At 41.9% G+C, this 17,420-nt stretch overlaps 1 protein-coding gene across 1 annotated transcript in view; it reads left to right on the plus strand.

Moving 5' to 3' along the window:
• The window catches only part of LOC124594681 (dehydrogenase/reductase SDR family member 11-like), a 33,137-nt gene extending 16,005 nt beyond the window's left edge, over positions 1 to 17,132 (plus strand). Inside the window, exons 2-3 of the mRNA XM_047133047.1 lie at positions 6,182 to 6,344; positions 16,999 to 17,132. Of these exons, the coding sequence (XP_046989003.1) occupies positions 6,182 to 6,344; positions 16,999 to 17,132 (297 nt within the window). The remainder of the gene's footprint in view (positions 1 to 6,181; positions 6,345 to 16,998) is intronic.
• Positions 17,133 to 17,420: the final 288 nt, after the last annotated feature.

Here is a 17,420-nt window from a genome sequence, read left to right on the forward strand (position 1 = left end):
GAGAGATTTCTCAGAAGGATGAATTACCCTCAGGGAGTCATAAATCAGCCTCCATAAAGCAATTAACAGAACAATAGGGAGAGGGTGGGGAAGGGGGAGAGATTACATGAAAAACCACCTAGCAGAGCAATAGGCTTATGTCATAAATAAGTTAACTGTCACGACTTAATTAATTTGCATATCAATTTGATATCAGTTAATGTGCTCCAGAACGTAGGTTGTCCTACCACTGAAGTTCTATACTGAATTCCCCCAAGAATGTGGAGCCAAGGAGATGCCGGCACACACACTTTAAGATGTAGTATGCATTACCAAAAGCATAATGGAAAAAATAAGAGGAATAATTAAAATCTTCGGATCTTCTCGCCTAGAGGAACTGCAGAAAGAAACGGAGCTAGTAGTTGAAACCGCAAAATAAGTATTTTACAGGAAGAAAATTTTGTATGTATTAGAATTCCGGAAAGTACTTCTCTGTATTTGTCAAGTTACATGCTGGAGAAAGAAATAGATGATGAAGATGCAGATCTATGTTATAAGCTAAAAATTAAATTGGGAATTATTAAAAGTACACCTATAAAAATAAGGAATTAGTTATTTTCTTGGTGTGAACGTATAAGCAAAAGGTACTACAGATTTAGTACAAAAACATTTAGTAATCGCTAACCTACCAAAAACTCTAAGACATTTCCTATATACAATGATCCATGTGTTTGTGTTTCGGATGGGGGAAGCGGGTGGTAGGATGATCTTGAAAGGTAGTTGTAATTACGGAGATGAAAGTGTAGCGACCCACTTCTCTTACCTATATGGAATATGTAAAATTGCGAAACCTAGAAATATTACGAAATATTACGAATGAATACCATGAAACGTGCACAGACCGAAATCAATGAAACTGTGTGTTCTGGAGGGAAGTAGACTGATGCTACATATGAACACCTTAATAGTGGAAAGAGGTGGTCTCAAGGTGAAACGGTTATAGCATCCAGCACATGAGCAGTACAACCTAACATTGATTGGACCATGACTTCAGTTTGCAAGAAGAACGTTACAAGGAGCAGTGATAAGCTGCGATAAGACTGTTACATCTCCTCCGGCTACTGATAGTGGTGTTTATTTCTTCGTAAGATGTCGCTGTTTCTTCGTATGCATTTTCGGCTGCCGACGATCATTTTATAGGACTGTTAGGAATATACTACAATTTCCAAACCGTAATCGGGCTTGAACTTCGTAAAAAGCACGCTTCATACATCTCTGGTAAGCTATGTAATATTTGTATTACAAAGAACCGATGTTTTGTTTTATGACCTTACAGTTTAACTACGGTAGTTTATCGGAGAGAAATTTGGAGGGACAATGTATGTCATGCGTTGGAAATAACATTTCTTACCTCGAATATTAACAGCGGTATATTCCACGTGACTAATAGGTTGGAAACATGAACTCTAAGAATAACCGACCATGGAGTTCTGTTAAATTTTCAGCAGTTACGTCAAGAGCCCCTTGTCGGTAGAGTCTACGTGCTTAGTATACTGTAAACTTTGACGGGAACTGCCAACGAATGAGAAGATCTACGACTGTATCATGCAAAACAGTGCAAGAACATGGAGAGCCAATGAGTCAGAGACTGTATTAAGTGATACTGTATTTGTTCCTTAGCAAGAGTGTAACAAAATTCAATTTGCAGCAATTTCAAAATGTAGGCTTACTATTTAACCAAAACAGGGCATCATCGTATTTTTATTTGCTACATAGAGATCTATAGTGAGTTTGAACATCAGCCACAACTCGTCTATGATTCTGGAATTTGGAATAAGTGTTCTGTTGCGTCTTTTACGTAGAACTGTCTATCGGTTCCAATATTTGCGAATGATCCCCTTGATTTCTTTATAAATGTTTTCTCTTGGTGACCAACATCGCTAACCATGTTTGCCAATCACTGTCTCTTTGTCGGCGGACTCAAGATCATCTACTTTACTTGTTGTCAGCAGCGCTAAACTGTATCTCTCACGTGATTGTTGTGAAACTAATTTTTCGGAGCAGTTATCTGATGAGCAGTTTAACATTACTTTACAAGAATGCTTGTTCTCACAGTCGATAATGTAAGTGAAAATTTCCTGGTTTGTACTAGCTGCATGAAAGTAGCTCCTTTCTGCTAATGTATAGTTGAGCTGCATCCGTGTAATTCAATTTAGGCTATGCTGAATGACTTTAAGAACGGCGCGTCTAATTCTGACACCTTGTGCAAGCATGCAGTTATCAGGCTAACTGGACCACCGTTAGTTACTTTCATCTGTGTGTACTAGCAGTTACGTTTGATTTGCATTTCACCTAACCTAATAATTTTGCGCACGCAACAACGAGGAGAGTTTCTGTCCCAACTTTGCCATATACATTCCCTTTACTGTTGAACGGAGATTCTAGTGTTATGTGAAAGTTGTTTGAAGCTCTCGCTCCGGCAGATGACAACTAACACTTCTAGAACCTCATGTCCCGTATTTGATATTATACCGGTTTCAGTTATTGGGTTTACAGATTACAAAATTTTACATGGAAATCTTGGGAAATTTCGATTCACACTCAAAAAAATGTGCTCCACATGCCCTCTCTTCCCTCTTGGCCACTTCTGGTCTTTGATGGACACTGGGGTAACTGTACGAGTCTCCGTAGCTCGTGGATTCTTCAGGTAAGCCCTGCACCGAACTGACGAAGTTTTTGCTTTAGACAGTCCACTTGGCTCCAGTTCATAGCAACATGCTAGGGCTTTACATAGTCTTTTACTGTACGTTCGTGGTATACATATATCCAATATGAATATACCCTGAACTGGGGTAATTTGATGTCAAGCAATAGATATCCCAGTTCGCGTTCGTTATTCAGTACAAGATAAAGAAGTCAGCAAAGCGGCGATATCCACAAGCGACTTGAGACTCAACCATGTCCAAATGATACTGCTTTTGGAAAGCCTGGTAAAAAGTTGTTCACAGTTGGCTCGACGACATGAGGCATCCTTGCAGAAGCTGTGTACTTTGCAAAGATAAATATGAGCCGCTTCTGTCTGCGACCCACAGAAAAATCCGGGCTAACACCTATGTTACCTCCTTTCTGACAGATCATACAGTATGAAACAAGTCGGCAGACTCTTCATATGTACCAATTCCATAATTACTCTCTTGCCCGTTGCCAGGTCTGTTTGGAGAAAAAACCGCGAACTATCTAGCGCAGGACCTCCTAAGATATCTTGCTACATCGCAAGAACTCCATAAATCGAAGACTCAGTGAATATCACGCTGCTCTGATTGCCCGACAGGAGCAACAACTGCTACAGACTTTAATATTTCATCTTCACTATGACAAATATTAACTGCAGTTAGCTGAGACAACGGCAGAATGGTGAACGTTATGTTGCGACATCAGCTTCAACGAATCTGGGTACAGAACTATCTATTAGCACGTATCACAACAGCCCTGCTTCCCCAAGATTCTAGCCTTAAGGGGAAGAAAATTTTCACCATTAATAGGTTAAGAGCACCCACTTGGATTCCAATAAAACGGATATAATTAAAATCCTATCCACATTGCGATTATTACTCAGATGAAGAGGTGGTCCTATACACTGACGGAAATCTCAACACCAAGGAGTTTTGCGACGTAAACGAAAGATGGTAAGCGTGTGTCTTCATATTAAAGATGATGTCGATTCACATTTCGCCCTTGTCACTTAAGATTTGCGCTAGTAGTTCCACTATGAGAAGCCAAAATGGGTTGGCTTCAAATACGTGCGGTCGTATCTTTGGGATTATACGTGGTGAGTTGATGTTAGTGAACGTTGCCCTTACAGGGACAAAGACGCCATTATCAACACCTCACTGGGTTTTAACGAGGTCCTGTAATAGGGCTACGAGGAGCTGGAGGTTCTTTCTGCAATACTGCAGAAATACTTGCAGGGATATATCCACAGTACATGACAGCTGGGAGCGGTGGTTACGTGAATGTACGGTCGCAAGAAGATCGGGCTCTGGACGACCACGGGGCACTACCGAGAGGGAACACCATCTGTTTGGGAGTATGGCTCCGACACATCGCACTGCATCTTCAGCAGTCATTTGAGCAGCAGTCTGAACCACGATGACACAACAGACCGTTACAAATGGATAACCCCAAGGACAGCTCCGAGCCAGACATTTTATAGCGTAAATTCCACTGACCCTAAACTACTGCCGTTTGCGAATTCAGTGGTATCAAGCGAGAGCTCGTTGGAGGGCTGAGTGGAGGTCTGTTGCGTTTTCTGATGAATGTTGGTTCTGCCTTAGTGTGTTGGTAAGAAGGAATCCAGCTGAAGGCCTGCAACCATCCTGTCTGCATACTTGACACATGGACCTATACTTGGAGTTATGGTGTGGGGTGATATTTCGTACGGCAGCAACAGCTCTCTCGTGAACAGCCCACGCATCCTGGGTGCAAATTTGTACGTCTGGTGATTCGACCTGTTGTGCCGCCATTCATCAATAACAGACCACGGTTGTTTTCCAACAGGATAATCGCCCACATACCGCTGTTTTACTCTTACGTGCTCTGCAAATACTCGACATGTTGCCTTGTCCAATTCGAGCAGCAAATCTGTCTCCAATCGAGCACATATGGGACGTCATCGAACAAAAACTCCAGAGTCATCAACCAACAGGTTTAACCGCCCCTTATTGACCGACCAAGTGCAATAGGCATGGAACTCCTTCCCACAAACTGACGTCCAGCACCTGTGTAACACAATAGATGCGCGTTTGCATGCTTGCATTCGACAGTCTGGTGGCTACACGGGTTCTTAATGTACAAAAATTTCACATTTAGAATGGTTCATCTCGCGCTTGCATTAACCTATGACCTCGTAATGTTAATCAATTAAGTATGTTAACTAGACAAATGTATTCCGTAAATTTCATTACTCTACATCAATCACTTTTTGATATTGCGATTTTTCCCATCAGTGTAGTTGTAAACAGTAGATGTAGCTAGATTGGGCGAACCAGTTTTCATTGTTCGATAGAAAAGGTGATAGTGTCATGAAATTTAGTCCATATTTATTAGCGGTGTCCCTCAGTGAAGAACCCACTATTACTTCCGTTGCTACTTCGCTTTATGTCTGTTTTTGTGTTATGGCTGTGTCTGTCTTTCTTTTATAATGCATTCACAATGAACAGAACAAAATCAGGAACTGCACGTGATACTGATTTGTTACTGCGTTGTTATATTTTGTAATAAGTTGTCCATACGTCTTGTTTTTACGGAAGGTTATGAATAGATTCCTGAAAGAGAGTCGTTATGTTGCGACATCAATTTCAGAGTACCTGGGGCCGAAGTATCTAACAGCACGTACCACATCATCCTTGTTTCGCCACAATTCTGGTCTAAAGCGGAAGATTTCCACCATCAATAGATTAAGAGCAGGGCATGTGGCTTCCAGTAGAGCAGCACACCTGACATAGTCGATATCCTATTTGAAAAATGGTTCAACTGGCTCTGAGGACTATGGCACTTAACATCTGAGGTCATCAGGCCCCTAGAACTTAGAACTACTTAAACCTAACTAACCTAAGGACATGACACACATCCATGCCCGAGGCAGGATTCGAACCTGCGACCATAGCCGTCGCGCGGATCCTGAATGAAGCGCCGAGAACCGTTCGGTCTTAGCTGCCGGCGAGATATCCTATCTGAACTGTGGTTACTGTTTAGTTGAAGAGCTTGTCTTTTAGTTTCTGGTGCACTAAGTACAACAGTGAACACAACACCAACTGAAGTCCTAAAAATTGTTTATTTCTCATACAGATTTGCTTTAAGTTCTTTGAAGAATTATGAAAACGTAAGTTTTTGGTTGTTACCTGTTTGGTGCTTTAATTCGATTAGTCAGTGGTAAAAGCGTAACATTGAATGACTATGTTAAGTTTCTTTACACATATAATCAAGTTAAGTGAGGCTACCTGTCTTCGCGAATTCCGTGGTTCTGGGGGGAGAACCAAAAATATTATCATCCTTCTTGGCAACAGCTCCTTTGTTCATGTAGTTACGACACTCACTTGTGTAGAATGGAATTTTGTTAAATGGCATACTTGATCTATCTCCTAATGATTTTTTTCCTTCTGTCTCGTGCAGATTCGACAAATCTGTCGTTTATTTCTTGCAGGCTCGAGAACTGAAGGACGCTCCGGGTACGCTCTATCCGTTGCAATGTGACGTCAGCTGCGAGGAGAATGTTCTATGCACCTTCAAATGGATCAAAGAGAATTTAGGAGGGGTCAATGTTCTTATCAACAGCGGCGGCGTCTGCAGAGAAAACCTTCCCACAAGTAAGTGAGCCACAGTTCGTCTCCATTCAAGTAAGAATCTTGAGACGTCATGATGCTGCAAAGAATCTGGAAAGAGATTTACGGTTTATATGGACAGGTGGTAAATTACGCACAGAACCGGTGCTGAAAAGGATTCTTGTACGCTTACTGTTTCTCTTGTTTCTCTCTGGCCACGACTGGATGTCTTGTTCATGTCGTGTGATATGTTAGAGACTCAGAGCAAGGATCGGGATTAACTTAAGGAAAACATGTGCAATGGTGGGCCAACTCCGTGCGTCATTTATCATTCACCTCAAAAAAAAAAAAAAAATAAATAAATAAATAAAAAAAAATTAAGAACATAATAGCAATTCTGTCATAAGCCAACTAACAGATACAAAGAATCTCGTTAATTAATACAGATAACTGAGGTTTTTAAAGTAATATCGCAATGCATAATGAGATTTGCACTACACGTAAAATTACAAGTGGTACTCTAATAACATATCAACCACGCAACACCGTGATGGCCCGATTTCAAAGCCGCGTGGAGTGGCCGCGCGGTTTGAGGCGTCATGTCACGGAGTGCGGGGCCCCTCCCGCCGGAGGTTCGAGTCCTCCCTCGGTCATGGGTGTGTGTGTTGTTCTTAGCGTAAGTTAGTTTAAGTAGAGTTTAAGTCTAGGGGACTGATGACCTCAGCAGTTAAGTCCCATAGTGCTCAGAGCCATTTGAACCATTTCTCCACTGCAACAGTAAGCTCGAGACGTGCTCCGAGGCAAACATTGGTCACAAGTACGTATAATGTTGGTTAAGTCGCATAGTGCTCAGAGCCATCTGAACCATGTAAATTACAATGATTTTACAATAACAGAAACACTGACAAAACTACTTTCTCAAAATTACCAAAGCCATGATACCAAAGGAATGACAATAAACTGCTCAGCTTGAGGTGGAAATGAGAAATCCGCAGAAGCGTGTGTGACCTGCCAACAACGATGCCTCGTGCGTTGACGGGAAAGCCGCCGAAGCAGAAGGAAGACGCGTTCCTGCATCGGACCAGCAGAACAGCAATGCGTCAACCGCTGCCTATACAAAGCTGTCGGCATGTACCAAACGTCAAGCAGCAGACACGTTTGACAGAAATTAATATACACAGTAGTATTTAAACGGACAATTAAAATTATTCGCAAGGATACCAACTATTAAAACTTCAGCACAGGAGCACCCCGCTCATAAACATTGCAAGTTAACCTTCCTAGAAATAACAAGGAAAAATGTACAAAGTCATTTGAAAGAAGGCCATAACGTCTACAACAAACAAAAATCACACTCAGTAGTATCAAATAATGATAACAGTGATTTCAGGAACCAGATTACCATTGCAAAATACTAGCTTGGGACGTAAAGAAACCTGCAGACTGACACACACAGGTCCAAAATGCATAAAAGAACCGGATACCTGGCCAGCTAGCTCCGTAAGAGAATTAACAGTCTTTAAGTAGAGCAGTTACTGAATAGTCTTCGTACATGATTTCACATAAATGCCAAGGAAGCCAATAGCTTCAGGACTTCAGGTAGGCACTGGATAATACTGCCCTCCTGCTCGTAGCTGCTAACAAGAGGTTCAGTACACCTCGGCGTATTTAGGCCACCACAACTAACTGACGCATTTCGTTAAAGGAGGGCACCTACAGACTAACGGTCGACGGTTTCAACTCTCTGCATCGGTCATTACGCCGGGTAATCAGGCACACCCGTCCAGATCCGTCTTCCATACACCACTCTATACTACACAGCCCCAGAGGTAACACACAACCAAGCAAAGATGACACGACGAGGGCCAGAATCCATGGAACGCCTGCAGAAGTGGCGCCAGTACGATCGCGTGCGAGCGCGCCCTCACAGAAGCCACCACTGTTCATTTTTGTTGTACAAACTGCGTGTTGCATAACAAGCCAAGTTGTCACATATTATTGATACAATTTTCGATAAAGCATCGTTCAGTTCACTAAGTTTGATACGCTTAGACAATGAAAGAGGAAAAGAGGCAGCAGGTACAACAAAGAAAAGAATCATAAGTTACTCTGGGAAAATGCCGAAAGCAAACCAGCCGGCTACGACGTTCCAAGATGGCAGATGAAGCAGTTCCATGATGAAATAGCCATGGCAGTGTGTGGTGGTAAGCCATATCATGAGCCCAGCTATAGACCACGTAGCCAAAGAAAACTAATACTATTAGGCGTTCATAGGCGGGCAGATAAGGCAATGCCATGTTGAAACGGCAAACACACTGCGAGATAAACCAGTTGTTGGGACTAGCGATAGGACACTTAGCTGTTGTTAACAGCTCATGGAATTTGAATGAAAAATAATCAGAAGGAATCTCTTAGCAGACTGACACACACACACACACACACACACACACAAACACACACACACACACACACACACATACACACGATGGAGGTTTAAGTTCGTCCTATATACGTATAAGCAGGAACTACCTCGAGCTGAGACACAGGCTGACAGTTACAGTAACTGTAGCAGTGCAGTATGAGGGGGATACCAGAGTATTACAGTTTTCCAGTCTGTGGAATTAGCTTCAGATAACGCCCATCTGCTAGGCTGTTTCGTTCTGGTCTGTAGTAATTTCTGTACGACAGTTACAATCTTTCCATTATACAGCTGATGGTTGCCCATAATCGCAACTGCGAATACTTTTCATGTCACTGAAGGCTGTCATCCGTTGATTAACAGGGGCAGTAGCGGCGCAACATTGGGCTGACCTGTCTGGGGTTTGAATGAGTCTCCAAGACGTGTGCAGTACAGGCCTAGACAGTTATCCTGGTAGGCGACACGGATTAATAATGCGTTACTGTAGCCAGAATAAACTGCCATTCAACAATTGGTAAAATCTTATTAAAAATATATCACGTATTTTATACCCACTGATGAGAAAAAACATAATGATCACTTACTTAAAAGCCTGTTCGTCCACATTTGGAAAGCAATACAGCGGCGACTCTGCGTGCAGTGGATTCTACAAGCTCGTGATAGGTTTTCAGATGTTTTCCCCGGTCAAATATTATTTTTAAGCGTACGTGAGGAACGATGTTAATTCCAAATGGTTAATGTGTGATTGGAAATCTTCACAAGTGAAGAAAAATCCTTTTTACTAATAATTTGTGGAAAAAATTTGTTTTATGTTCTCGGCAATTAAGAACTTCCGAGCCGTCATTGAGATTCGAATTTTGGAACGTGGATTACCCGGAAGATCAACGAGTGATCACAAAGTCGCATTACCCCCTATGGTGTGTCCGTATATACTTAGATGTTGACACTGTGTTCATATGGCAACATGACACAGCACACCTTGGAGGTTGTGTGACTGTTCTTAATTATTTATTCCGGAGTGTCTGGGTGCGCCACCGTTTTCACAACACAGTATGATTCTCTTACATGTAAGATGCGAAATTCTCCTCCAACTTTCTGGCATGATGGCAGTAAACGTACGCCGAACAAAATTCTTAAGTACATCTGTCTCGCAACGTGTGACAGAAACCTTCCATTTTATGAACCCCTTAAAACGCATTGCACACAGGATGACACATCACAACTTCGAAGCGGCCACTCCAAAGGTACAAGCGAATGGACAGAACAACATCCAGTCCGTTTATGATAAAATATCTCATTGAAGCATTCTCTAACGGCGATAACAGAATGGACTGGTGCCCTATCCTGCTGAAACCACATACGCCCGAGCAGTTCCCGATCTTGCAGATGCGGAATAAACCAATCGCGTTGCATGGTGACATAAGCAGTGTGGTTCACAGAAGAGTTGAAGAAATATAGAGCTACCAAGTGGGTTGCAGACATTGCAGCCAATGTCAGGACATGTGTTGGGTTGTGTTCTAGTTCGTCATAAAAATATTGGTTTTCTTTACTCTAGAAACCTTTCTGTTTCTTGCACTGCGATATATTGCACACTTGTCAAAGAAAAACAATTTGTCACTTGAAGGAAGAGTTGCTAAGACATCAAGCATTCACCCACACAAGCCTAATGACTTTTCGGATGTCGTTACCACGCAGTTCGTTTGCAAACGAAGGTTTAAATGCCTTTAGCTTGTAATCGTTCCTGATATGATTTTGTAATGTAGAGTTTGGAACTCCCAATTCCGCTGAGCGTTTACGAATGGACTTCTTTTGGCGGACGTTCGACAGACACTGCATCCTCCACAAACGTTTGCATTAGCGTTTATGAACTTCTTGGGCGCATCAAATGTATTATACATTCAGCTGAAGTGGCTTCGGCTAACCCCGCGCGGCGTCAGGCGCTGCAGTCATAGACTGTGCGGCTGGACCCGGCGGAGGTTCGAGGCCTCCCTCGGGCATGGGTATGTGTGTTTGTACTTAGGATAATTTAGGTTATATAGCGTGTAGGGCATGCAGCTTTACTCTATGGTTAAATGATGATGGCGTCCTGTTGGGTCAAATACTCAGGAGGTAGAATAGTCCCCCATTCGGATCTCCGGGCGGGGACTACTCAAGAGGACGTCGTTATCAGGAGAAAGAAAACTGGCGTTCTACGGATCGGAGCGTGGAATGTCAGATCCCTTAATCGGGCAGGTAGGTTAGAAAATTTAAAAAGGGAAATGGATAGGTTAAAGTTAGATGTAGTGGAAATTAGTGAAGTTCGGTGGCAGGAGGAACAAGACTTCTGGTCAGGTGACTACAGGGTTATAAACACAAAATCAAATAGGGGTAATGCAGGAGTGGGTTTAATAATGAATAAAAAATAGGATTGCGGGTAAGCTACTACAAACAGCATAGTGAACGCATTATTGTGGCCAAGATAGACACGAAGCCCACGCCTACTACAGTAGTACAAGTTTATATGCCAACTAGCTCTGCATATGATGAAGAAATTGATCAAATGTATGATGAGATAAAAGAAATTATTCAGGCAGTGAAGGGAGACGAAAAATTTAATAGTCATGAGTGACTGGAATTCGAGAGTAGGAAAAGGGAGAGAAGGTAACATAGTAGGTGAATATGGATTGGGGGTAAGAAATGAAAGAGGAAGCCGTCTGGTAGAATGTTGCACAGAGCATAACTTAATCATACTAACAATTGGTTCAAGAATCATAAAAGAAGGTTTTACACATGGAAGAATCCTTGAGATACTAGAAGGTATTATATAGATTATATAACGGTAAGATAGAGATTTAGGAACCAGGTTTTAAATTGTAAGACATTTCCAGGGGCAGATGTGGACTCTGACCACAATCTATTGGTTATGAACTGTATATTAAAACTGAAGAAACAGCAAAAAGGTGGGAATTTAAGGAGATGGGATCTGGATAAACTGACTAATCCAGCGGTTGTGCCGAGTTTCAGGGAGAGCATAAGGGAACGATTGTCACGAATGGGGGAAAGAAATACAGTAGACGAAGAATGGGTAGCTCTGAGGGATGAAATAGTGAAGGCAGCAGAGGATCAAGTAGGTAAAAACACGAGGGCTAGTAGAAACCCTTGGGTAACAGAAGAAATATCGAATTTAATTGATGAAAGGAGAAAATACAAAAATGCAGTAACTGAAGCACTCAAAAAGGTATACAAATGTTTCAAAAATGAGATCGACACGAAGTGCAAAATGGCTAAGCACGGATGGCTAGAGGACAAATGTAAGGTTGTGGAGGCTTATCTCACTGGGGGTAAGATATATACTGCCTACAGGAAAATTAAAGAGACCTTTGGAGAAAAGAGAACTACTTGTATGAATATCAAGAGCTCAGATGGAAACCCAGTTCTAAGCAAAGACAGGAAAGCAGAAAGGTGGTAGGAGTATTTAGAAGGTCTATGCAAAGGTGATGTAATTGAGGACAATATTATGCAAGTGGAAGAAGATGTAGATGAAGATGAAATGGGAGATACGATACTGCATGAAGAATTTGACAGAGCACTGAAAGACCTGAGTAGAAACAAGGCCCCGGGAGTAGACAACATTCCATTAGAACTACTGGCGGCCTTGCGAGAGCCAGTCCTAACAAAACTCTACCATCTGGTGAACAAGATGTATGAGACAGGCGAAATACCCTCAGACCTCAAGAAGAATATAATAATTCCAATCCCAAAGAAAGCAGTTGTTGACAGATGTGAAAATTACCTAACTATCAGTTTAATAAGTCACAGCTGCAAAATACTAATGCGAATTCTTTACAGACGAATAGAAAAACTGGTAGAAGCCGACCTCGGGGAAGATCAGTTCGGATTCCGTAGAAATGTTGGAACACGTGAGGGAATACTGACCCTACGACTTATCTTAGAAAATAAATTAACGAGAGGTAAACCTACCGTTCTAGCAATTGCAGACTTAGAGAGGGCTTTTGAAAATGTTGATTGGAGTACTCTCTTTCAAATTCTGAAGGTGGCAGGGGTAAAATACAGAGAGCGAAAGGCTGTTTACAATTTGTACAGAAACCAGATGGCAGTTATAAGAGTCGAGGGACATGAAAGCGAAGAAGCTGTTGGGAAGGGAATGGGACAGGGGTGTAGCCTCTCCCTGATGTTATTCAATCTGTATATTGAGCAAGCAGTAAAGGAAACAAAAGAAAAATTCGGAGTAGGTATTAAAATCCATGGAGCAGAAATAAAAACTTTGAGGTTTGCCGATGACATTGTAATTCTGTCAGAGATAGCAAAGGACTTGGAAGAGCAGATGAATGGAATGGACAGTGTCTTGAACGGAGGATATAAGATGAATATCAACAAAACCAAAACAAGGATAATGGAATGTAGTCGAATTAAGTCGGATGATGCTGAGGGAATTAGATTAGGAAATGAGCCACTTAAAGTATTAAAGGATTTTTGGTATTTGGGGAGCAAAATAACTGATGATGGTCGAAGTAGAGCGGATATAAAATGTAGATTGGCAATAGCAAGGAAAGCGTTTCTGAAGGAGAGAAATTTGTTAACATCGAGTATAGATTTAAGTGTCAGGAAGTCGTTTCTGAAAGTATTTGTGTGGAGTGTAGCCTTGCATGGAAGTAAAACATGGACGATAAATAGTTTGGACAAGAAGAGAATGGAAGCTTTCGAAATGTGGTGCTACAGAAGAATGCTGTAGATTAGATGGGTAGATCACATTACTAATGAGGAGGTAGTGAATAGAATTGGGGAGGAGTTCGTGGCACAACTTGACTATAAGAAGGGACTGGTTGGTAGGACATGTACTGGGGCATCAAGGGATCACAAATTTAGCACTGCCGGTCAGCGTGGAGGGTAAAAATCGTAGAGGGAGACCAAGAGATGAATACACTAAGTAGATTCAGAAGGTTTTAGGTTGCAGTAAGTACTGGGAGATGAAGAAGCTTGCACAAGATAGAGTAGTGTCGAGAGCTGCATCAAACCAGTCTCAGGACTAAAGACCACAACAACAACAACAACAACAACAACAACATGTAGTGTGTAAGCTTAGGGACTGGTGACATTAGCAGTTAAGTCCCATAAGATTTCACACACATCTGAACACTTTTTTTGAAGAATAATAAAAATGTCATGTAAGATTTTAGTTATTTTGGTCAATTGCTTGTGTAAGGGTGGATGGTGCTTATTCATACAGCCGGCCTTTAATGTTATCATGTTAAGACGCACCTTTGTCAGGAGTGGGTCAGTATAAATCTTGGTCCCATCTTCGTTGGAAACCCCCCGCCCCCCCATAGAATGATTCTCTTCCATTGTTCCCTGCTCCGCCCCTACACCCTCTCCCCCCCCCCCCCCCCCCCTACAATGACACATGCCAGCAACGCTACCAAGGGCTGTTCAACCTTGCGACAGGAAAGGATGAAAGTCAGTTGGCTCAACAGTGGACACTATGAGGAATGCTGGACATGATGAAGAATAAACGGGAATTAAATTAGCTGTGATTGATATAAGTAATCTTACATATGTAGATGACACTATACTGGTTGCAGAAGGTGAAAGAGAATTAAACATCCTGCTGGTCTGAGGGAGAACGTCAAGGAAACGAAAATTGTGCAACTGCATATATCACTGCATGGCATGCAGGAGGAGAAGAAATGGAGGTATTTTCTGTGTTGGTGAATGCAGCCACTAAATCAAGAAACCGTTGTTGCTTTGAGGATAGGGGAGGTACAACTTCGACAGTGTTTTAAGGAGTAGAGACGTAACTTTAAAACAAAAAACCTTATGGTAAATTGTGATATACGGATGTAAGACCTGAGTCGCAAGAAGGCAGGACGGCGTGGAATATATACCTCTGAATTGTGGTATTGGAAGAAAATTCTTAAGAGTTCCGTGGACTGCAAAGAGTACGAATACAGCAGATAAAACCAGACTGTTGCTTCGACGGTATAATACTCAAACAAACAAACAAAAACAGTCCTACTTTGGGGAAATTACTAGAAGACACCATCCGATGGAAAAGACGGTAATACTGGGCAAGATCGGAGGCAGAAGAAATAGGCGGCCAAGGATGAGATGGATCGACGGGGTCATAGCAGTAGTGGATTCGAAACTGGAACGTCTGCAGGAGAAAATGCAGCACAGAAGAAATTAGCGTGCCTTAGTTCATGGGGTCATGGATAGTGGGAATCGACTTAACAAACAAATAGAGAGAGTGAGTGAGAGAGAGAGAGAGAGAGAGAGAGAGAAAGAGACACTACATATCAAGTTAACATCGTTTTACTCGTTGGATTGATCCGAGAGGGCGAGCTAACGCTTGTCCATCTACCCTCTTACCTTTATCCATTTTTAACCAGTGTTACACGATGGAATCATTCCTTGCCGCATCATTAGTGTAAGTTTGGCACAACCACCTTGATTTTGTAACACAAAGTTACGCATATTTTTGGTATTATAGATATTTCTAACCTACAGAACTCGTTTCAATAATTTTTGTTGAAGTTGAGTCGTTTTTCAATTAGGCAACAGATTCCATCTGCACAGTACGATTGATTTATTTTACGAACTTCACACTACAGGCGACTTGTTTTGTTTTACCTGTGTTCTTTGTAGTTTAAATTCATAAATTTATTGCATGTTCGTTTTGAGGCACCTTTCTGATAAAACATCAGTTACAAATGATTTATGATGATTCCTTCAAAACATTTAAACAATACTGAAATTGAAAAATAAAATATCAGATTAATGAAATATAATGAAATAAAATTTTTTGTTAGTAAAGGAATTACAATGTTACGTACTGTTTCAAAGTGTCAAAAGTGGGACACTTTAAACTAAAATCATGGACACAAATCCTCAGCGAGGCGACCAGTCTATTTACGCAGACAATGGTTTAAGAAACTGAGAGCTTTCAAAGAACATGGTTTGCGTTCGGAAAGCATTAAGCAGAATGGAAGAAAATTTGTACTATCAGAATGTGTGAATCTATTGGATTGCGACTGGTAAAGAGAAGTTTGCAAGTATTGGAAGCCAACAAAGATATCGTTGCATCCCATCTACTGGCCGGTGATGAAACGTAAATGTACAGAGTTGCCAGAAACAGTCTGAATAGCACTTAATGGTGTTGCAGGGTAAGTTGCGCTGAGAAATATTTCAGTACTTTGCCCCGTGTCCGAATAAAAAACAATGGAAGTTAGCCAATCAGGCCGTTGCGTCTTGAGCGCGCAAATTCAAGAGGCTTGCCAGAGACAGTGACGCCAAACATGTTCGTTTGTTTCCCGAATATCGAGCAAGAGAGCGACAGACCAAATAATCATGGGACGGTAGTAAGGATCGAACCAGAGCCGAAGGCTGAACAGTCTCGAAAGTTGGCATCCATGTCATAACAACTGATACTAATTGAATCTGGCGGGCCGCCTGAATTTGCGCACTCAAGGACATTCAGAGCTTACTATTTCGGAAACGGAGCAACGTATCGAGTTCTTTTCTTAACAACTATTTCTCAACTCAGCCTACTCTCCAACACTCTCAAAAGCTTTTCAGATTGTTTCCGACCATACTGTATATAATCCAGAATGAAATAGGTCCAGGTACAAGCGACGTATCTCCTTCCGAATACTAAACAAATGTAAGAGGCAGCCAGCAGCAAAAAAAAAAAAAAAAAAAAAAAAATCATTATTTCTATTTTTGGAATAATAAGGACGCAGTTCTTGATTTTCTGTAATGCCGCTGTTCATAAATAGCGAGAGACACGTTCACCTTTTACAGCATAAAGTCGTCACTACCACGAAGAGATTACACAAGTACACGGAAGCGATCTAAATTCACAATAGTAATCCCAAACCGCACGAATCTTTGGTAGCTAATCTGGCACCTTCTTAGACTGGACCAACATCCCTTACCCACTGCACAGTTCAGAAGTGACCCTCCGACTTTTACAGGTTGGACCCTGTGGAAGACAGTCTTCAGCGTCTCAAATTGATAATACTGGTGACATAAAGTGGCTGTGACGACGTAGATACAACAGTTTGCACTCGAATTCTTGTGACGAGGATTACAGAATCGGCTTAAACGACGATGCTCTGTCACTACATTAAAAAAGTAGCTGTTATGAGTAGCTTCATTGTATAGAGGATCACTAACTTTAACAGCATAAGCATTTCGAATGATGTGTCAGTACACACTGTTTCACTGCAGTCCTCGTCCTTCGCTTTATTGCTGACTGATGATGGCGGCATGCTGTGTTCCCAGCTGGACAGACAGCCGAGTGGCAGCAAACACTGGACGTCAACGTCCTGGGGCTGTCCATCTGCACGAGGGAGGCCGTCCAGAGCATGCTGGACAGGGGAGTCGACGACGGCTTCGTCATCCACATATGCAGGTAGACCTCAAAGCGTTTATAGCGATGTATTTTCGTCTTGTGAGACTGTATAGAGGTATTCTTAAACATAGAGCCATTCAGCATTTAGCTTCCAATAAACGTCGACATCAGGTACCGCGTGAGAATCATTGTCTCTGGTACCTCAAAACCGCCCTAAGCTTGAATTCTGCACTGACACCTGCGATAGCTCTGACATGAAGAACGTTTCATGAGTTACCTTAGGGAGGAACTAATAAGTTTCTTGACAGTTCTTGGAAAACAGTACTCCTCTTCATCATGCACCAGATACATG

This window comes from Schistocerca americana, chromosome 2 (genome assembly GCF_021461395.2).
Source record: "Schistocerca americana isolate TAMUIC-IGC-003095 chromosome 2, iqSchAmer2.1, whole genome shotgun sequence".
Taxonomy (NCBI): domain Eukaryota; kingdom Metazoa; phylum Arthropoda; class Insecta; order Orthoptera; family Acrididae; genus Schistocerca; species Schistocerca americana.